This window comes from Pseudorasbora parva, chromosome 22, assembly GCF_024679245.1.
Source record: "Pseudorasbora parva isolate DD20220531a chromosome 22, ASM2467924v1, whole genome shotgun sequence".
In the NCBI taxonomy this organism is placed as follows: domain Eukaryota; kingdom Metazoa; phylum Chordata; class Actinopteri; order Cypriniformes; family Gobionidae; genus Pseudorasbora; species Pseudorasbora parva.
In genome coordinates, this window is record NC_090193.1 from 11841504 (window position 1) to 11861991 (window position 20488).

The 20488-nt window shown below is 36.4% G+C and overlaps 1 protein-coding gene across 37 annotated transcripts in view; it reads left to right on the forward strand.

Moving 5' to 3' along the window:
• The window catches only part of adgrl2a (adhesion G protein-coupled receptor L2a), a 136183-nt gene extending 116523 nt beyond the window's left edge, over nt 1-19660 (forward strand). For 4 of the 37 annotated variants that reach the window (XM_067432180.1, XM_067432184.1, XM_067432181.1 and 1 more), the window contains 9 exons: nt 5309-5400; nt 6661-6705; nt 7505-7531; nt 9052-9220; nt 9371-9499; nt 10190-10286; nt 12120-12248; nt 12633-12650; nt 17370-19660. In XM_067432180.1, coding sequence (XP_067288281.1) covers nt 5309-5400; nt 6661-6705; nt 7505-7531; nt 9052-9220; nt 9371-9499; nt 10190-10286; nt 12120-12248; nt 12633-12650; nt 17370-18130 — 1467 coding nt within the window. In that variant the 3' untranslated portion in view covers nt 18131-19660. Of the gene's footprint in view, nt 1-5308; nt 5401-6660; nt 6706-7504; nt 7532-9051; nt 9221-9370; nt 9500-10189; nt 10287-11210; nt 11266-12119; nt 12249-12632; nt 12651-15544; nt 15598-17369 lie in introns of those variants that run through there. The other 33 variants (XM_067432187.1, XM_067432191.1, XM_067432188.1 and 30 more) reach the window with 20 other exon arrangements.
• The last annotated feature ends 828 nt before the right edge of the window (nt 19661-20488 follow it).

The window sequence follows — 20488 nt, forward strand, 5'->3', positions numbered from 1 at the left end:
CACATCTGCCTGGCTGTTTGTTTGCCCTCTAATCTCTGGATGAAAAAACAAATCGTCTTCCTGAAAATGGAAGGACAAGTAGAGCTGTTTGTGGATGGTTGACTTTATTATATCTTTTATGGTTATATAAACAGACCAGGTGATCTCTTTTTGCCGGGGTGAACAGGGATGGAAGCTCTGTTTATTGGAAAGCCTTTGGGTTTTAAGTTGAAAACAGATTTAAAGACGTAAATAGCGATTAGAGAAGTGCCCTGAAACAACTAAAGAAAATCTGCTTTTAATATTCAAACACTATAAAACAATCTAACAACATTACAATCATTTTTTTTAAATTGTTTAAATTGTTTAATGGCATTCTTACCATTGTGTAAATGTAAAAGCAGAACTAGAAAAGGTCTGGAAAAAAGGGCAAAAAAATTGCAGACCTTTTAAAATCAGCGTATTCTTGTGATAAATTAATTGTAATGGTCGACCAAGGCCGATATATGTATAATGTCACATTTACCTCCAAATTTGCTGACAAAAATAATTTGACAAATGGAAATGCTGCATTTGAATTTACACAAATTGGCATTTCTCAAAATGTAAAAATAATGTAAGTTTAATGTACACTCTTATAAAAAAAAGTTATATTTATAAAGCATGTATAATATAAACATATAAATTGGCTGTTAAATAGTTTTAAATTAAATATCACGTCAATGTGACTTTAAAGAATCTGACCGGCCGTAGAATACTGCAAATATTGCATATTTGTGCAGCCACTCTTACTGTAAGTCCTACAAACCCTGAGATCTGTTCATTTAGCCACTGCAGCGCTGGATGAAGCGTGATGTATGTTTGCGGCGTTGCTGATAATCAGAATACGTGTTCCAGCCATCAGCGGCAGGAAGCTTGTGACCCTTTATGAAGCTGATTTATTGTTGCAAGCTCTGCACGGACAGCAAGCAGGACTCCTAGTCCTCAGGCTGCTTGACAATGCTAGATAAAGCACAAAGACCAGATCCTCTCGGGGGAACGCGGGACCAAGGTTTCCCCTGACCTCTGACCGCTGATTCTCAGCAGATTGGCTTTGTCCTTGTCAATGAGAGAGCCAGAGCGAGTCTCATTATTCAGAATTTCACCCATTTCGCTGTGCAGAGGGAAAGAATGGTGTGATCCTGTTCAATTAGTTGAAGCCCATTGTGGTTCTCATTATACTACATCTATTTTCAGCGTCCTCATGCGCGATGCTGCAGCGATGTAGATCTCCTTGAATTTCACAGCTAATCTAGTCCCCTTTTCCACCAATAGGGCACATGAGCTGGTGTCTAATGGGGGAGTGTACTTTTGTGTTTGTTTTTTATTTTTTTTACAATTTCACAGTGATTGGTTTACATATTGCAGCATTTCAGGAATAAAATGAAATGTCCAAGGAGTGGTGTTAAAAAATTGCACTCAAAAATAATGTGCACAAAAGCCAACCTTACACATAGCAACGTGAGATAAAAAACACATTTAGTGAGCAACCATTTCATTTTAGCTTTTTTTGTCTTGACTCATTTTGGTCTCCCCATCGCAAGTTTAATGCTATACCAGATGAGCTGCTGAGCAAGTTTACTACACTAGAAAAACCATACATTTGGAGTTGTAACAGTTGACCATGAGGTATTTAGTAGTGAGGAAATTTCACGAATGGACTTGTTTATTGGTGGAAACCTATCACGGTACCACGCTTGAATTCACTGAGATCTTGAGAGAAATGTTTGTAGAAGCGTCTGCATGCCGAGGTGCTTGATTTCATACACCTTTGGCCATGGAAGTAGTCAGAGCGCCTGAATTCAATTATTTGGAGGGGTGTCCCAATACTTTTGTCAAAATAGTGTCTGATTAGCCTGACAAACCAGACCCACATCAAGATGTTTGGTCTGGAAATTCACCATTGACAGGGCTCAATCCGAGGGCCGGGATAAACGGTTGTCTTTCAAACTCCCTCTGCATGCAATTGGATAGAGCTACAACCAACCAGAGCAGCGTGAAGCAGAGCTAGTTGATAGATTAAACTCTCGCTGTATCCGGTATCCGGTAACTGTAACTCTCGCTGTATCGCTGTAAACTCCACAACTCTGCCGTCATTATGTTAAGCCCGCCAAGCGACTCTTTACACAATGTGACTGGTCTGACCAGAGTTTGGTTTTTCCAGCTCGAAAGTCTATGGAGAGTTGCTTGACGATTTTACTGCTGCTAGTGTGCGTCTAGACTTCCAGGCTAGCCTGATTCAGCAATCAGTTTCAAGTGGTATATTCTAATTAATTTAATTTATTCGATTCTTTAATTTATTTTAACTGAAATACTTTTTTTTTCTTCAAATATAGGTTGTATGAATTAACTAGAACAATTAAATGACCATTCCATCAAAAGCAGCTTGTGATGGCACAAAGACTCCAAGTAAGAGTAACATAACATTTAACGCTTTTATTTGTTGACCGGTTAAATAGTAACAAAGTTTGTCACGTCGTCATTTGTTTCTGTGAAAACCTGGTGGAAATTGCAGGCAGCTGCACTGAGAAAAGTTTGCATATCCACCAGCCGAGCACTGGCTATGGCAGGGGAGCCACCACCATTTTGGCAGAAAAGTTTTTTTCTCGGCTCTGGGACACCAGGCATGTGAGATCCATGAAAACCAGGACATTGAGCTAATGAGTGGTTGGGAACCATTAGTGCGTGTGAGTGACGTTAAAACACGCTTGGACTGTGACACGTTTGCATCATGCAGACAGTTCCATCTGCACCTTAAATATTTAATCTGGTTCAATCTGAGTTCAGGACGCACACACACACGCGTACGAACACACACGTACATCTTTCTCCAGCGTCCCAGAATGGAGTTGAGGGTCTTCTGCTTGGCTAGCGGTGATGATTCAGGAATGGGGGGGTTGTTCAGGAAAAGCTCTTTCCGAAACGTAGGAAGCCCATGGGACGGGCAAGAACAAGGAGCTTTAGGAGTGTAGTGGCTGCCTTGCTAGGTTACCTCTCCCTCTGCTGAGTGTCCTTACTTCCTCTCGTCTCATCAGATCACTGTCAGCGCTCTGGCGGCGTGAGAGGCCTTTTATAGCTCTGTGCTCATAAATTCGGGCACAGGGGCCACAAAAACCAGGCATAACCCCGCCACCCCCTCCTCTCTCTCCCTCTCTCTCTCTGTCTCTCTCTCTCTCTTGCCGCGCTGTCTCTGAGAAGCCGTGGCGCTTGATTGCACGAGCAGCACGTTATTGATCGCCATTGCTGTTTTGATGGCAGAATGATGAGCTTGTGCACCCGAACAAGGAGCCGAACTGAAGAGCTTGTTTGAGCTGGTGACACTGCCACTTATGAGAGCGGCCGCAAATGATAGACTGCTACGTCCTCGCCTGTCTATGCTCCAGAAAATGGATTATACCAGAAAATGTTCCGTCACCACATAGTTGTAGCTATTGGGAAGTCATTTTACACAGTACGTGATAAAGTATGACCAATGTATTACTTTAGGTTGTTACAATGACCCTCTCACGGTGTGTGTATGAGTGTGTGTCTTCATTTGTCCCTAAACATTTTAACATTTGAGACATGAGGCAGATATGCAGTAGGTTGTTAACTTATCTAAATGATTTGGCAGAATTGTAGATCTAGCTAAACAGGCTGTATACTGATTTCTGCCAAACCTGCCTTTTTTTATACACTAAGCAAAAATCAAACTCACTTAAAGTAATATTCTATATATAATAGAATATTAATATTCTAAGTAATAGTTATTTAGGCTGCTGTTTAAATAAAAGATGTTGTTTAAATACCTAAAGACAGCTTCTGTAGCATGCTGTTAATAAAAAAAATAAAATAACTCTAATTCATAAATTGATAAGAATGAGCAGCAATGTGTCTACGGCGTGTGCAAGCATGCAATTGCTAATGAACATCTGTGCATCTATTTATATAAAAAAGAGTTTGTTACTTTATTTATGTAAATACGTGTAAAAATGCATTCCTTTCAAATGTGTAATGTTTACCTGTATGAATGAAAGATAAATGGGAGATTATTTACACACCTAAATAACAAGGCGGAATTTTAATAATTTGACATTTTATATCTAACATAGTGAACCCTTTTGATGATCTTAAGAATTTTTACACTGAGCAAAGTTAAAACGTATTTATTCTGGGTTATTTACTATTTAAATATGATTAAATTAATAACAAATTTAAGAAGGCAGGATTGTGTTTACAGTAAGTACGCATACATTGCCTGTCTAGCAGGCAAAGGCCAATAAACACAACTTTGTATTTAGCAGAGAAGATAATTTCTAGTTTCAGTTATGTTGAATGCAAAATGTTGAATGCAAAATGCATAGCTTTAAAAAGTTAATTGTTTTAACTGTTCCAAACTGAAATCATGTTATGTATAACATTGTGAACACTGGACATTTCTGATAATTCATCTTAAGATGTATTTTCTTGTACACTGAACAAAGATGAAATGTATTTGTTATACTTTACATATAATTTATTTACTAACTGATTTCATATCTGGGATATGAAATAATATTTTAATATAATATATTTAAGTTAATTTAATACTCTAGTTTAATACTATATATAATAACTATGGCATGCATGTGGTCGATGACCACAGAAAATTAATTAGTCCAGAACAGAAATATAGTAAATACACAATGCAACGATCAAAATAAACCTTCAACTCCGATTATGCCATGTGTAATGTAACAGTTATACTTTTGCAATAGCGTGATTGTTGCGTATTTTACATATTTATTTGCAGTGCTGAATGATTCCCTGCTAAGCTTCCACTGTGGGTGTAATACCGTAAATATGAATTTTTTTCTTATTTTTTTTTTTTTTACAAACTGAGGGATGTTTTCCCTCGTATGTTTGCCACAAATGCAGCAGTTCTGTAGATGTTTGTATATGAAATAGCCCAGAATATTGCTTAAAGTTATATTTTTTTCCCCCCCGAGGAAATCTCAAATATCCATTTCTCCATGTGTGGTCTCTAAGGTTCTCTGAACTATTTGTGTTTTCATTCTGCAGTTAAACGGTTTTATTGCTTTTTTGTATTCTTGTATTGATATATAGTGACACTGTATTTGGCGCCAGTCATCTTGGCTTTGTCTCGCAATATGCCAGATGGTTATTGTATTAGGCACTGGCTGAAGGGATGCTTAGATGGCTGTTTTCAATTAATGCTCCCAATAAAACTTCACTTATCTAATCTTTAAGTTTATTTTTTGTTTATTAACAAAGGTTTTTTTTGTGTGTTTTTTTTTTAACTTTTGCACAGCTCAATCTAATCTTCCTGCTCATCACAATGTACAAAATGATGAAACACTCTACATCGCTGAAACCTGATTCCAGCCGGCTGGAGCACATCAAGTAAGTCACATTGTTTTCCCTAAGATATTTCAGCTCATGTGAAGTCAAAGTGTGCCGCCACACACTAAGAAGTAGCACCACTGCTGATCTAAAATTTAGAATGGGAACAGACATTGTTCCTTGCTGACATTGTATGTAACGCCTACAAAACTGTCGTTTTTGCTTGGATGAATTTAAGTACATCGACTAAAGGGATTTAGATGGACTCCAGACAGATGTTATTCTCTTCAGGTGCACAGCGTCTATTAATGTGAGCGATGGCCAGAGAGGCACGTAATGATTGAGACAGTCTCAGCGCTGTTTCTCCTTTACAGTAACCACAAAACTCTTTTTGGAACAACTCCCTGCATTCAGAGTGAATTCAGATGTGTGTGTGGGGTGGGGGGTGGTAGAAAGACAGTGAAAGCACTTCCATGTGTTTCCTGTTGCGAAGAGGGAGAACTCTTTTTGTGGCGGAAAAGTACAAAAAAGTGTGTTGGTTGACCACACAACTCTTTTAGTTCTTTTTGCTGGCATGGCAATGCATGTCTTACTGGTTCTATTTGATCATGTGTGAAACATTTTTATTGTTTTGAAATAGGGATTTTCTTGTTTAGATGATTTTAGTCTTTTCCCGACGTGCTAGCTAGCTTGCCTGAAATATATGTATATATATACAAGAAGTAGCATTAATTGGGCCATTTTTACTGCATAGATGAAAAAAATAACATGCTGTAGAATTATTGTTCATTGTTATTTAACTAATGTAAAGAAATGTACCCTTATTGTATTTTAACCTACGTGTTTAAAATCAAGATTTAACACTTTAACCATTTTCCAAAAGGTTTTTTTTTTTTTTTTTTTTTTTTTTTTTTTTTTGCAATCCTTAGACCCCGTTTGTGGAAAGAGCCTTTATATGTTTTGGATTTGATATATGACACTGATTGCATTTAATGTGATCTTTCAAACTTAACACAGCCATTGGGGAAGTATGCATATTTTATTAGATTTAACAGTGATATAAACATGACTAACATGCTTGACAAATATATAGCTCACAGGCATTGTGTCGGCCGTATGTTGTCTAAATTTCTCTCCACCCATCACCACAGGGCAAGATGAAACAATCCGCTAAACTCTGGGCTCATTGCAGCATGTTGCATGTTCAGCAAGCTAATCTGCAGCATTTCGTTTCATTTCTCTGTTTCCCATTTCCCCTTGTTTTTCTCTCTCCTTTTTTTCTCTTTCTCTGTCCTCTCTCTGTTCTCTTACCCAAACCAGTAATTATCGCGTCTGTGATGGCTATTATAATTCTGATTTGCCTGGGTAAGATTCACCGTACACCGTAACTTATGTCGCTCATAAAACATTACTGCCGCATTAAATAGAGTAAAAAGGCAAAGTACTGGCACATTTGGCCTGAGAGAACCATCTTTAGTCTCTTTACAATCCGGGATAGGGCAATGCAGCATGGGTAAATTAAATGCACTTGTCCGTCTGTGTAGAAAAAAGAAAGAAAATTTAAAATGGCGGTAAAGTTTTATGAAAAGTCTTGTCATGTAATCATCAAGTGTGTTAAAGACAACATGAAATCTATCTATCTATCTATCTATCTATCTATCTATCTATCTATCTATCTATCTATCTATCTATCTATCTATCTATCTATCTATCTATCTATCTATCTATCTATCTATCTATCTATCTATCATCTATCTGTCTGTCTGTCTGTCTGTCTGTCTGTCTGTCTGTCTGTCTGTCTGTCTGTCTGTCTGTCTGTCTGTCTGTCTATCTATCTATCTATCTATCTATCTATCTATCTATCTATCTATCTATCTATCTATCTATCTATCTATCTATCTATCTATCTATCTATCTATCTATCTATCTGCCTGTCTATCTGTCTAATCTATCTAATATCATTTATAACCTGGACAGGTACATTTATTCAGGGAATTTTGTCTTTTACACAGCTGAGGACAAAATCTAACACTTTTTTTTTTTTTTTTGGTCCACCCTCATTTGTATTTTAACTTCGGAATTTTTACATTTAGACTTTTATGCTAATCCAACTGATTTGCCTGATCTAATGTTGTCTCTCTCCTCTGCTGGCCATGCTCTCTAGCTATGAAGATAATAAACCATTTATCAAGTAAGAGCGTTAGCCAGACATCTGTGCCACAGCTTCATGGTTGCTCCCCTTGTCATTTTATTGTCTGTTTGCTGGGCTCTTCCAGAAGCGCCGTCTCTCTCCCTGTGCTTCTCATGCGCGCTGTCTGACTGTCTGTCTGTCTGTGGCTTAACTGGTTTCTTAATTTTAATTCCGCCTGGACCGTCTTAAATTGCTGTACATATTAACTTCATTCCCTCATTTTCTTAAAATATTTTACCCTCTTATTCCCCAACCCTTATGTTATCCCCTTACCCTAATCTTGAACCCTTAGACCTCCTCACACTGACTCATACACTTATTATAACCTATAAATGCCAAATGTCTGTCTATCTATCTATCTATCTATCTATCTATCTATCTATCTATCTATCTATCTATCTATCTATCTATCTATCTATCTATCTATCTATCTATCTATCTATCTATCTATCTATCTATCTATCTATCTATCTATCTATCTATCTATCCATCCATCCATCCATCCATCCATCCATCCATCCATCCATCCATCCATCCATCCATCCATCCATCCATCCATCCATCCATCCATCCATCCATCCATCCATCTCCACATATATTTGACATTTAGATTACATTTAATGTCACTTTAAAGTCACTTAAAGTGTCACTTTAATAACACACAATACACACAATAATAATTTAATAACACTATTAGATTTTGTATTTAGCTTATGGCAAAATGTGTATGCATATCATCTTGCACTGCAAGTATTAATAATTTATTTGTTTGTATGTTAAGATAATACAATAGTATTTTAATATTTCTCATTTGACAGGCGATGCCATGAAAATGAAAATAACTATTGACTTATCTGTATTGGACACAATTTTATAATCAAAGCATCTCTAGCTCTATCCATTACGCTCCTCATTTATAGATCCCATTCCCAATGCACTTATACCACGTAACCTTAACAAAAAAAAAAAAAAAATCATTATACCCTCACGCCTTCAAATTCTCATACGTTCGTTTCTCGTTTCATCTCTCATCTCTCCTCTGATGAAAGCAAGCTCTATCTCTTTGGTTCCTTAGCCAGCAGAGACCTGTTGTCAGCGCCTCCTCCACTAAAATGGACCAATCAGAGATGATTACTGCTCTTTCTCTTTCCCCTCCGTCTGAATGCAGCCCAGTATCATGCGTCTTTACCCAGTAGTGTGGCATGCAAAAAAATATCTCCACACTCCACTGCCTCAAAACTGATTAAACCTCCTTTATGATAATCCCCTTTTCATATGGGATTGATTAACCTCTCAATGATATGTTCCACTGCATTTCCCATCTACTTGTGCCTAAGATGTCAGTTCAAATGATTTTCAGGACCTGTGTTTGATTTGTATTCTTTTTTTTTTTTTTTGTATTACTACAAAAAATGTATTACTAATATCGTAGATGTAATGCTGTAATGATTTGTGTTCTGTGCTGAATGAAAAAGTCCCTCTCTCATGCCTCGATGTTTCTCTTTTGTTTGCTTTCTAAGGTCGTGGGTCATGGGTGGCTTTGCTCTGCTGTGTCTCTTGGGCCTGACCTGGTCATTCGGTTTGTTCTTCATCAGTGAGTCATCCATCGTGTTAGCGTACCTCTTCACCATCTTCAACACTTTCCAGGGCATGTTTGTCTTCACCTTCCACTGCCTGCTTCAGAAGAAAGTAAGTGCTTCCTGATATATATTGCTCTACCAGAGCTGCGGCAGCAGTTGATTTTTTTTTTTTTTTCATTTTTTTTTATTTTTTTTTTTTGTGGAGTAGTGCATGTTAAAAGTTCACTTGAAAAAAAAGAAACGTTCCTTTGAACTGCAGGTTCGGAGAGAGTACAGCAAATGCCTCCGACACACGTACTGCTGTAGCGGGATCACAACAGAGAGCTCGCACAGCTCCACAAAGACCTCAACTACGCGGACAAGCGCTCGCTATTCCTCCGGTACTCAGGTACAAACACTACTGACCCAATTTCCATTGTTTTCATTTCAACGGCTTGTAATGTGACGTTCAGTTATGAGACACATTTCATATTGGAATGAAATGAAACTCTCTGAGTGCTTCCATCTGCTCCAGTACTGCAGCACAGATCTTTTATGCATGTATGTATGTTTTTTTTTTCTTGTTTTGCAGACAGATTTTAGAGATTTTATGTCTTTATGATGGATTTTATTACATAGTGAATCATAGCAATAGTGTATAATATGCAATGTTTAGATAGGGTTCTAGTATATAAATGTATTTACTTTCTAAAAAAAAAAATACTGTGTACACAAATTCTCTATAAACAAAAAACTATGGATGGATGGATGGATGGATGGACGGACGGACGGACGGACGGACGGACGGACGGACAGACAGACAGACAGACAGACAGACAGACAGATAGACAGATAGATAGATAGATAGATAGATAGATAGATAGATAGATAGATAGATAGATAGATAGATAGATAGATAGATAGATAGATAGATAGATAGATAGATAGATAGATAGATAGATAGATAGATAGATAGATAGATAGATATTTTATTATAAATGTATGAATTTGGGGCCACTGTGAAATCAGAAAAAAATATGCAATATTTTCCTCCCAAAGTTGATGAACAGTGTTTCATGGCTGTTTGTTCGTCCCACAGAGTCGAATCAGAAGAATGTGGAATGACACAGTAAGAAAACAGTCTGAGTCCTCTTTCATCTCAGGAGACATCAACAGCACATCAACCCTCAACCAAGGTCAGTCCTACACCCAAGCTGATTTAATCTCTGTTTTATTGAAAGTTTTCTTTTAAGTAATAGACTGAGACAAAAATTATTCAGTCACCCATGCTTAATTAAATTTCTTTGACCTTGTTTAATCATATTTTAGTATTTCTTTTACATCCTCTTTAATCAAATTTCTTAATATCCAATCCTTTTCTTTGCACTAATGAACTTCAATGAATCATTTTCCATTTGAATAAAGTATCAAATGCTTTTAGTGAATTTGTGTTTTAGATAAACATTATATTTGATGTTAAACCTTCTGAAATATGATTGCTTTTTATGTAAAACAAGATTTTCATTTCATTGATAAGCTTGAGAAGAGCACGGTTACTGGAACACATGCACAAATATCTATTTTAAACAAATCACATGTGATTTTATTTAAAGTCAACATGAAACAAGCGTTCGCATCCCTTTTACTAATGTGACGTGACATATTTGTCGGGTAGCGAATTAATTAGATGATGAAAAGTGGTCTCTGTATGACAGGTGGTTGGAAGGGAGGCAGTGAAAAATAAGAGGGATTGGTGTCATCAGCCAAAGAGGAAAGTCGTTCCAGAGGCGAAGCAAGTTATTACATTTTGATGAAAGCTTATGATGCCAAATAGTTTCTTTCTTCTTTTTTTCTAACATGGACCAATGAGTCGTATAAAAAAAAAAAAAAAAAAAAAAGCATCAGGAACTGATGTATTCAGAATGTAAATAGAGTCACCTTTGATTTCATGTTGACTTTAATGGATAATAGACCAACTAATGTTCATTTAAAGACACAGGAAGTCAGGCAGGCCCCTTTTGGGCCTGTTTTACACTGCTACAGTAGTGAGTCAGTAGAAACTGTGCCCTCGGTCAGCTATTTCAAGGATTTAGGAAAAAAAACTGTCATTTATTATTTAGCCAGGGCTGAAATGCATGTGATGAGAAGATGATGTTCAACTCTAGCTGACCTGCGGTAAGGTTGTATTATTCAGAGCCGTTTGCTTTGGCTTGCTCTAAAACACTCAGCATGCTTTTAATGCACGCGTACAAGCACAAAACACAAAGGTGAAAAAAAAAGAAGAAAAAAACCCTGCTATTTGTCTTTCTGTGCTTCAGTGTCTCTGTTCAGAAACAAACACAACAGACATATTTTATTTGCAATATTCATATCATAAAAAATATATAAATATAGACAAAATTTGTTAGCATAGACAATTTTAACAGAGATCTTGAATTAGTAAGAAGTTCTGCCCATTATGGAAGTTATGACATTTTTTCTCATTGACAAATATTCATCCATTTTTCGCTACAGCTTGACCTGTGTAAGATGATGAAGCCTATCATTGACAAATGTTAACATTTCAATTTGGTGCATTTATTGACATTTAACTTTTTAACATTAACATTTTATTAACATTTTTTATTAGCAATTAGTTACAATGAAATTACATAAATAAGCAGCTAGGCTACACTGTAAAAAATGTCTTAAAATTAATACTTAAAATTGTAAGTTACCTGGTTGCTTTAAGTTTGAGTTTGTTGAATTGAATTGAAAAAAAAAAAAAAAAAAAAAAAGAGTTAATGTTAGTAGATTGGTTTAAGAAATATAAACCCAAAATATTATTAATAATGTTATTTGGACCACATTAATCTAGGTTGATTTGGCAAATGTTAAAAAGTTGTGATAACAATCATGGGAAAAAATATATATATTACAGTGTAATTAGAATAAATATAAAACATATATTTTTTTATCTTTAGGACAAATTAAATAGACGTCTTAGAGGTCATAATCTTATTTGTCCTCTTCTTTTTTTGTCGCTTCAGGAATGACGGGCAATTATCTTCTTACTAACCCTCTTCTGAGACCACAAGGCACTAATAACCCCTACAACACCTTACTGGCTGAAACTATCGTATGTAACACACCGACGGTGCCAGTCTTTCACTCTCCAGGTGTGACTACTAATCCACTACACTCCTTTTTGCCCTTCTGATCATCTGGTACTATTAAGCACTATGAGTATTATCAGAATACTAGGTAGTACCAGACTCTGTGCTGAGAAATCATTCCAATATATCAGCTCTATTAACCTTTATTATATAAAAACAGACTTGCAGACAGTTCATTTTCTACAGGAATTAAAACTGTAGTTCTCAGTGTGTGGTTTTACAGCACAGAGTAACGCATTTTTCCCCCTCACTATGAGGCAATTGTGATGCACACATTCTTTCATTCTATTTATTGAATATTTCTATTTAAGCAAGAAAATGTACAGCAATTCAACTTTGATTCTTTTTGTGTCTTGTTTTCTCTTTCCCCTTCCTGCACACACTCAGTGACCTACAGAGAGACAAGTATGCAATCAGTTTTAAATTTGCCCATCAAATGTAATTGTTTTATCATGATTTTATCAGCACAGCTCTTGCACACTCGGTGGCCATTAACAGATCATCCGCATATTGTCAGCACATGGTTCAGAAATCATTAGAATGAGGAAATGTTGCTATCAATGAAACGATACTTTCATCACCTCTGCATTACAACTTTGGGATGTTGGCACGATGCATGCACATTGCACACACAATTAAGATTTCTCTAGAAGTGTAAATGTACACACATCATTCTGAATGGAGATTTTACTGAAAGCAGTCGCCTTCTCTCTTTGTTAAGTCCGGTCTTGTTGGACATTAGATTGGATTTATACAAAACATTTTTTTTTAAAAAGATACTTACTTTATTTTAAAGTCGAATGGATACAAATGTTGAGGCCAGTCTGTATAATGTGCAGTTACAGCTGTGCCTTTATCTGCATGTTACAACAGCTTCTATTGCAGCTTATCTAGTCAGAATTCAGAATTCTCTGATTCACTTTTTTGTTTTCTTACTTTTTAGAGCTAAGAACAGTGTCCAAAAACGTTTTGCCTTTTAATCTATAGTTTTATTATTTGCCACAATTCCTATTTTTAATGCTTTGTTTAAAAATACAAATTCTATTTGGTTTGATGTTGCATTATATAATGCAAATTAGAGCTGCATGATTCTGAATAAATTTAGAATCGCAATGTTTTTTTGTTTTTGTTTTTTAAACATAGATTTTCCCACGATTCTGAACAGACAACTAAACGAAATAAGTAATTTACTAATGTATTTTTTTTTTTTTTAAATATATATAATATTTTTTTAAATGTATGATACTATGACTTACACATAAAAACTTGTTTCATTACTGGATTAATCTGCGTTTTTTATTTATTTTTTGTACAAATTGCTTGAATAGCAAATATATTTTTAACATCCACCTACTGGTTTAATGATCCGAGCACATGGTCTGAAGCGTGTGCCGCAGGAGCGCATAGGGCATGTCAAAGTCCACTTTTGCTAGTTTAACAACGGAAACAATAGCCTGGCTCGTGCCAATGACGGATGTGCTATTTATATGGCGGAACTTGCGAGTGGAAAGACTGAACGCTTCGTCAGAGATTCATTTTATTTTTAATATTTAAAATGTTGCTGCTGCGAGTCCCTGTGCGTGAATTAAGCAGCGTTGTACACCCACCTGCGCATATTTCTAACACAGCCTTTAAATAACAAAAAATACTGAGCTATTGACTTTAGACCAGTTGGTCTATGGCACAGTCATTTTAAGTTCAAAATAACAGTGCCTGAACACCTCGTTTTCAGACCACCTACGTGTTTCTCGTACAACAGTGTAACTCACCGCTTAACTGCCATAGTATGTTGAATCATTGAAGAAATCAGCTAGTTAGTCACAACTGTTTCCTGAAACCGCAAATTTGTTGTTCCACCACATTGGTTAATGATGTCACACAGGTGGTGAAGTATAGCTTTTAATTAATTATTCTGAGATCGAATTCATGCTAGATTTTTTGGTATAAATTATGGACATGGCACCTAAGGACTAATTCTTAATTTTCTCAGTTAGTTAGCTTTATTCCAAGATTCAATCATAGGCTTGTTCTTATGTACTAGAGAACGTCAGCGCATGCACACTCTTCAAAAAAAGGTGCAAACAAGAAGCTATGCTTCTAATTACAGATTGAGATCTGTCGTTCCAACCACACTAGTTTGCTGTTTCCTAATGTTCGTTGGAACGATGGTTTCGGGAAACACTAACTGGTTGAACTATGCTAATAACGAGGAAATAGCAACCATTGTTGGCTAACGATGCTTTTAGAAAATGCACCCCAGCTTGGCCATGGGCGAACATTTGCTAGACAACAGGACGTGAAAATTGTAAGAGTTGGGCTGAAACTAGCCCAAAAAAACTTGTGCCACCCCATTATTTGAAGCACCAAGTTACTTTCAAAAGATGATTTGCTCTATTTCATCCACTACCATAGACAGTGTTTATACCCAAACTATAAACTTGTATTCCAGTATTTCTGTGAAAATGTGAATATTTGTAACAGAAATAACCATACTTTGATGTTGAAAATATTGTTTTTATATATATAAACGATAACTCTGGGTCAATGGCAGTGTGATCACATATTTGAATGTTCCGGTGTGATTTTTGTCAAAAGATTTAATAGACACGGGAGCATCGCTGTAATTTAAAAATAAGATTGCGTGGGTGTTTGAATCAAGACCGCGATCATTTAACAATTAATCGTGCAGCTCTAATTCAGATCTACTTATTTATTTATTAGCTAAAGTGTCTGATTTGGGGTCACTGTATATTCTCTGTTACCCTCCTACAGTTTAACACATCTGTCTGTCTATTTACGAGTTTGCTGAGGAATTCTGTTAGAGAAAAACCTTTATGTTTCTTTAGCCATTCTGTCTCAATATCTAGCAGAAATCTCTTTTAAACTCCCTTTCCTCAAATTACTGTCCCTCTTCAGTTCCCATCTGCCATCTCCTTCCTTTGTCTTGTCATTTCTGTGGAGAGGTTCTGAGAATGTCTGTGTCCGAACCGCCCACCGGTGGGCTCTCGTAAGATGCAGTTAAAGATTATCGTAGCTCATGCAGACGGCCACCCATTAACCAGCACGCAAATGAGCTCAAATTACCACATAAACTCCAGTCCAGCAAACTAACCCAACTGTGACATTTAACGGAGGGAAAAGGCCTTAATTGTGATGTTAATTTGATTTGCTAAACCCTTTGCTTGCGCTAACGTTGTAATTTTGTTTTTGTTTTTTCCTTTTTTTTCTGTTAGTGATAACTCATCATGTTATACAATAAATCATTTTCCTTTTTGTTTTGTGTTCTTTTTGTTCATCAGCAGCGCTCAGGTCTGCTGGCCTGAACAGACAGACTTGATGTGAGTTGTTCAGAGTGAGTTTTCTCTCTCCTGTCTGTTGGATGCTTTCGCTTTCATTCGCTCTCTGTAGTGTGAAAAAATTGCTGTTTTTTGTTTTTTTGTTTTTTGGGCTTTTTTCCGTTACTTTCAAACCCTTCACCCCACCGCCTTAACCGCTTCAAATACAAGCTGATGTTGATGAATTCTTTGACTGTCACCGCTCTTTCATCTGTGAATACACATCTGTGCCGCTCTCTCATTCGTGTCTATGATGTTTGAAGCCTACTGACTGATTTTAATGTTGTTTAGGATGTGGTTGAAACCAGTGTTCTGAAATTGGTCATTGCGAATTGTTCGAAATTGTTTGATTGAGGACAAATTCAGAACCTCAAATTGGGAGGAATTTGCCTGTGCCTGCCAATTCAGTAGAGACATTATGCAAATTCAGTATGGAGGGTCTGGCACAGCTAGATGAAGTAGACTAGTGTGATCTGGCATACTATAGAACTACGCGCCACAACTTTTATCCAAGCACTCAAAAGTTATTTCCATATAATCGCACTGAAAGTAGTGCAAAGCGTATTCTGTATTTTTGTCTTGTTTTCCACTACACATATCTAAACATTCCCTAATCAAGATATTGTACGTATACTTGATACATTTATTTAAGGAACAAAATTACATGATGTTAAAGGGATAGTTCACCCAAAAATGGGATAGTTCAACAAAAAAAAAAAAAAACGTAACTGGAATAACGATGACGTCGGATGTAGCTTTTTTGAATTAAGAGAGTTGTTACACTTTCTTCTTCAAGGTCTTTTTTCACTCCCTGGAGCCATATGGATTACATATGGCTCATGTGTATGTGTGTATAATATATATATATATATATATATATATATATATATATATATATATATATATATATATATATATATATATATATATATATATATATATATATATATATATATATATATATATATATATAATTTTTATTTTATTTTTTTTACTTGTAAATACAATCTAATACTGATTGTATTCGTCTGAATATAGAATGTCATATACACATAGGATAGCTTGAGAGTAAGGGATTATTATAGAATATTTTTCATTTTTGAATGAACTATCCCTTTTTGTCTTGTTTTCTGAAAATATATCAAAATCAAGTGAGTTTATGCTTTAAAAAGAAAAAAAAACTGCCAACATGGTCAGGAAAATTAACTTAATTTGATGGAAAGACAGGTTTATTTTTTTTCTTAACCCCATTGGCAGATAAGTTATTTAAACAAAAAATATTTTCCATGAATAATTTGTTCCCTAAATTAAGATATTTTTTTTTTTTAATTAAATCTAAAATTTATTATTTGTTCCCTTGTTTTAGTTAACTGTGGCCACATCGAATTAATTTGTTCCCTCATTTTGATTTAACTAAACTAGGGAATGAACTATTACAACTTGGCCATGATTCAGTATCTTGAGGGGAGAAATTATTATATTGTGCGCATGATTTAATTAAAACAAGGGGAACGAATAAACAGGCTGGCGTATTTGTAAGTCATGGGAACGAATTGTTAAATTGTGGCCTCTTAAGTAAAGGAAGAATTGTTATATATGTGTACTGGAAAACAAGACAATAAAACTTAGAACACTTTCTGCAGGGAACTATTTTGTGAATATGCCACTTACAGTTCTGCAGGAAATTAGAGCATTTCTCAAGGTCCTAAACAGCATTAAACATTTAGATTTAGTTTTTGTTTCTGATTTTGTGAGACCTAACGTTTTCCCTCCTCTTGTGTTTTTGCAGGACACTCGGTGACCAGCGGCAGAGATACGAACACGTTCGGTACTCTACCACTCAATGGCAACTTTAATAACAGCTACTCACTTCATAACTACAGCGATGGCGTGCAGGTGGTGGATTGCGGGCTCAGTCTTAATGACACGGCCTTTGAGAAGATGATCATCTCAGAGCTTGTGCACAACAACCTCAGGGCTGCCGAGTCCCATATCGGCACCAAAAAGGGGGCGCGGATCAGCAGAGGGGAGGAGCCTGTGGTCGCAGAGACATCGTCCCTGGTGCAGGTGGGCGGGGACAGTGAGATGGACGGTCTGGGGCTGCACCACATGCATCCCCGCACGCTCGATGCCCCCCTCATCCCCCAGCGAACTCACTCGCTCCTGTACCACACGCAGGAGAGAGCGAGGGCCGACATGGAAGCTCCGCAACCCCACAGCTACATCGGCCAGCTCCCGCCTCCGACCGAAACCGTCTTGCCCTCCCCCAACAGAGACTCGGTGTACACCAGCATGCCAAACCTTAGAGACTCGCCGTTCTCGGAGAGCAGCCTAGACATTGGCCAGGACCTCTCGCCATCCAAAAACAGTCCGAACGAAGACGTTTACTATAAAAGCATGCCCAACCTGGGGTCAGGCCAGCAGCTGCACGCATATTATCAGATGAGCAGAGACAGTAGTGAGGGCCTCATCATCCCCGTCTCTAAAGATGCTTGTGTCCCCGAGGGGGACGTACGAGAGGGACAAATGCAGCTGGTCACAAGCCTTTAAAATGAACTAAGCACCGCCCACCATGTACACAGCCCCGCCCATCCACCGATGGCAGAGTGGTCTTCCTTTTTTTAGCCTCCCACATAACTGCACACATAATGGAGAAGTACCGCTGCTGTCCAACGAGTTACAGGCAGGCCCAGATGGAATCTGCAGACTTTTTAATCGTATTTTCTGTGCTGATTTTAGACAGAAATTTGCAGTGAGATAGACACACAAAACATATGCCTTGTTATTCAGTAAAACCATGGAAATATTCTTAAACAAGACGTGAGTAGCAAAAATGCGTAATGAGATTTTTGTTTCGAAAGAATATATATATAATTTTTTAAGAAGGTTTAAAAGAATAAAGAAAAAAGGGGTAAGAAACATAAACTTAATTTAAGACATTGTCTCAACGCAAGGTAAAATGAGTTTTACTGGAAAACAAGAAAGAAAGAAAAAACATTAATAGGGAAATGATTTTTGCACTTATTAATTGTTACCCTGTTATTGGTAGCTGAATGTAATCAATTTAGCCACAATTTTTTAATAAACAAACATACAAGGGTCTCATGATATGTACAGTAAAACTTTGTGAATGGTGGTTTTAATGCGAAAATCTGCTGTATTCTTGGGTTGCAGATTCCATGTGGGCCTGGTAATAGAAATACAGTTTCACATAAAAAAATAAAATGAAGCCAAAAAAAAAAAGTCTTTCTCGTTCCAGTGCATACGTTTCTCAAAGGATGTACATATATGTTCACATATTTCTCTTTTGAATGCAGTTTTGATTTCCTTTATTATTATATACAAAAATTGAATTTCCAGGACCTTAAGACATGCAGAGATTGTCCGGACTGAAATAAAGGAGTTCTGTAACACCCTTTACAATCATCATCAAAATCCCATATGACCACTAGCAAACAAACCCCAGGCCTTATATTTTCTCAATCTTACACGGAACTGTCAAGGGTAATGATATAACATAGAACAATATATTTTGTTGTATTGATTGTGTAAAATAAATTGCTATAAAATAAATAAGAACCGCCCTAAACATAAAGCAAATGAAGAGATTTTGAAAATGAGATGACTATGTAAAAAGTTCAAAAGCTTGTTTATGATGATGCAATTGGTGGATGACCTCATGTACGCTGCGAAAGACATTGTAATTCCTCTGTCCTGTTCATGAAAATGGGTTTGCCACTTTAGATCAATTAGATTCTAGTGTTCTCATGCCTTGCACAAATTTATTTTGTGCAAATCTGTGCAAAGCATGAACATGTAGTGACTGAAAGCAGCTGAGCTTGGAGTAGAACCTTCTTCTTTAAGGTCTATTACTGCAGCTGAGGTTGGATATTTATTTATTAAATTATTCTTTAAAAATGATACTTTTGTGAATATTTTACAGCACTGGTCGACGTAGTTCATCTTCATAAGCATAATTAAGAAACCCATCTCTGATAAACATGTTAAAGAGCCCATCTCTACAAAGGATGTAAAGTTCTACACTTGTTTAACAATAAATAAATGTGAATTTTTGTCTAACTGACTGTTTAATGCCTTTTTTATATACACATAAAATCTGTTTACTTGTTTGTGTACAAATGCACAAACAGAAAGATTGTCAATCCATTTTAAAACTGATACAGTATTTCATTTCTCTTTTATCTCCGTAGTTTGTCATGTTTATGCTATTTAAGCTGGTGATGCACATCAAAGTGAAAAGCATTGTAAGCGGATACATAAAATGCAATATGAACCCTCATAAATAGCCTGAGAACAGTTTGCTGCATTATAGCTAGAGGGCAGTGCATGTGGGAATGAAGGTTAATTTGCTGGAGAAAAACTGCAGTTCATGAAGTTTTGAACATGTCTTCAGTCCTATTTCTCACTTTTATTCTTTAGAAAGTTTATTTCATACAGCTACTTCTACTGCACCTGCTGACATAACCCCATACATTTCCTCTGTGCCCCTTTAAAATGATCTGATCTATTATCAGGAGACACTGTGTCAATGTGACAATGGTTATGTTCAGAATGAAACAGTAGCTTACTTATTTATAAATATTGTGTAATATATACTGAAAATACGTATGTATTTTTTAACAGCATAATAACAGTTCATACAGCCTAGAATAAAAAAAAAAAAGAATACATACACTCACCTTAAGGATTATTAGGAACACCTGTTCAATTTCTCAATAATGCAATAATCTAATCAACCAATCACATGGCAGTTGCTTCAATGCATGTAGGGGTATGGTCCTGGTCGAGACAATTTCCTGAACTCCAAACTGAATGTCAGAATGGGAAAGAAAGGTGATATAAGCAATTTTGAGAGTGGCATGTTTGTTGGTGTCAGACGAAAATCTG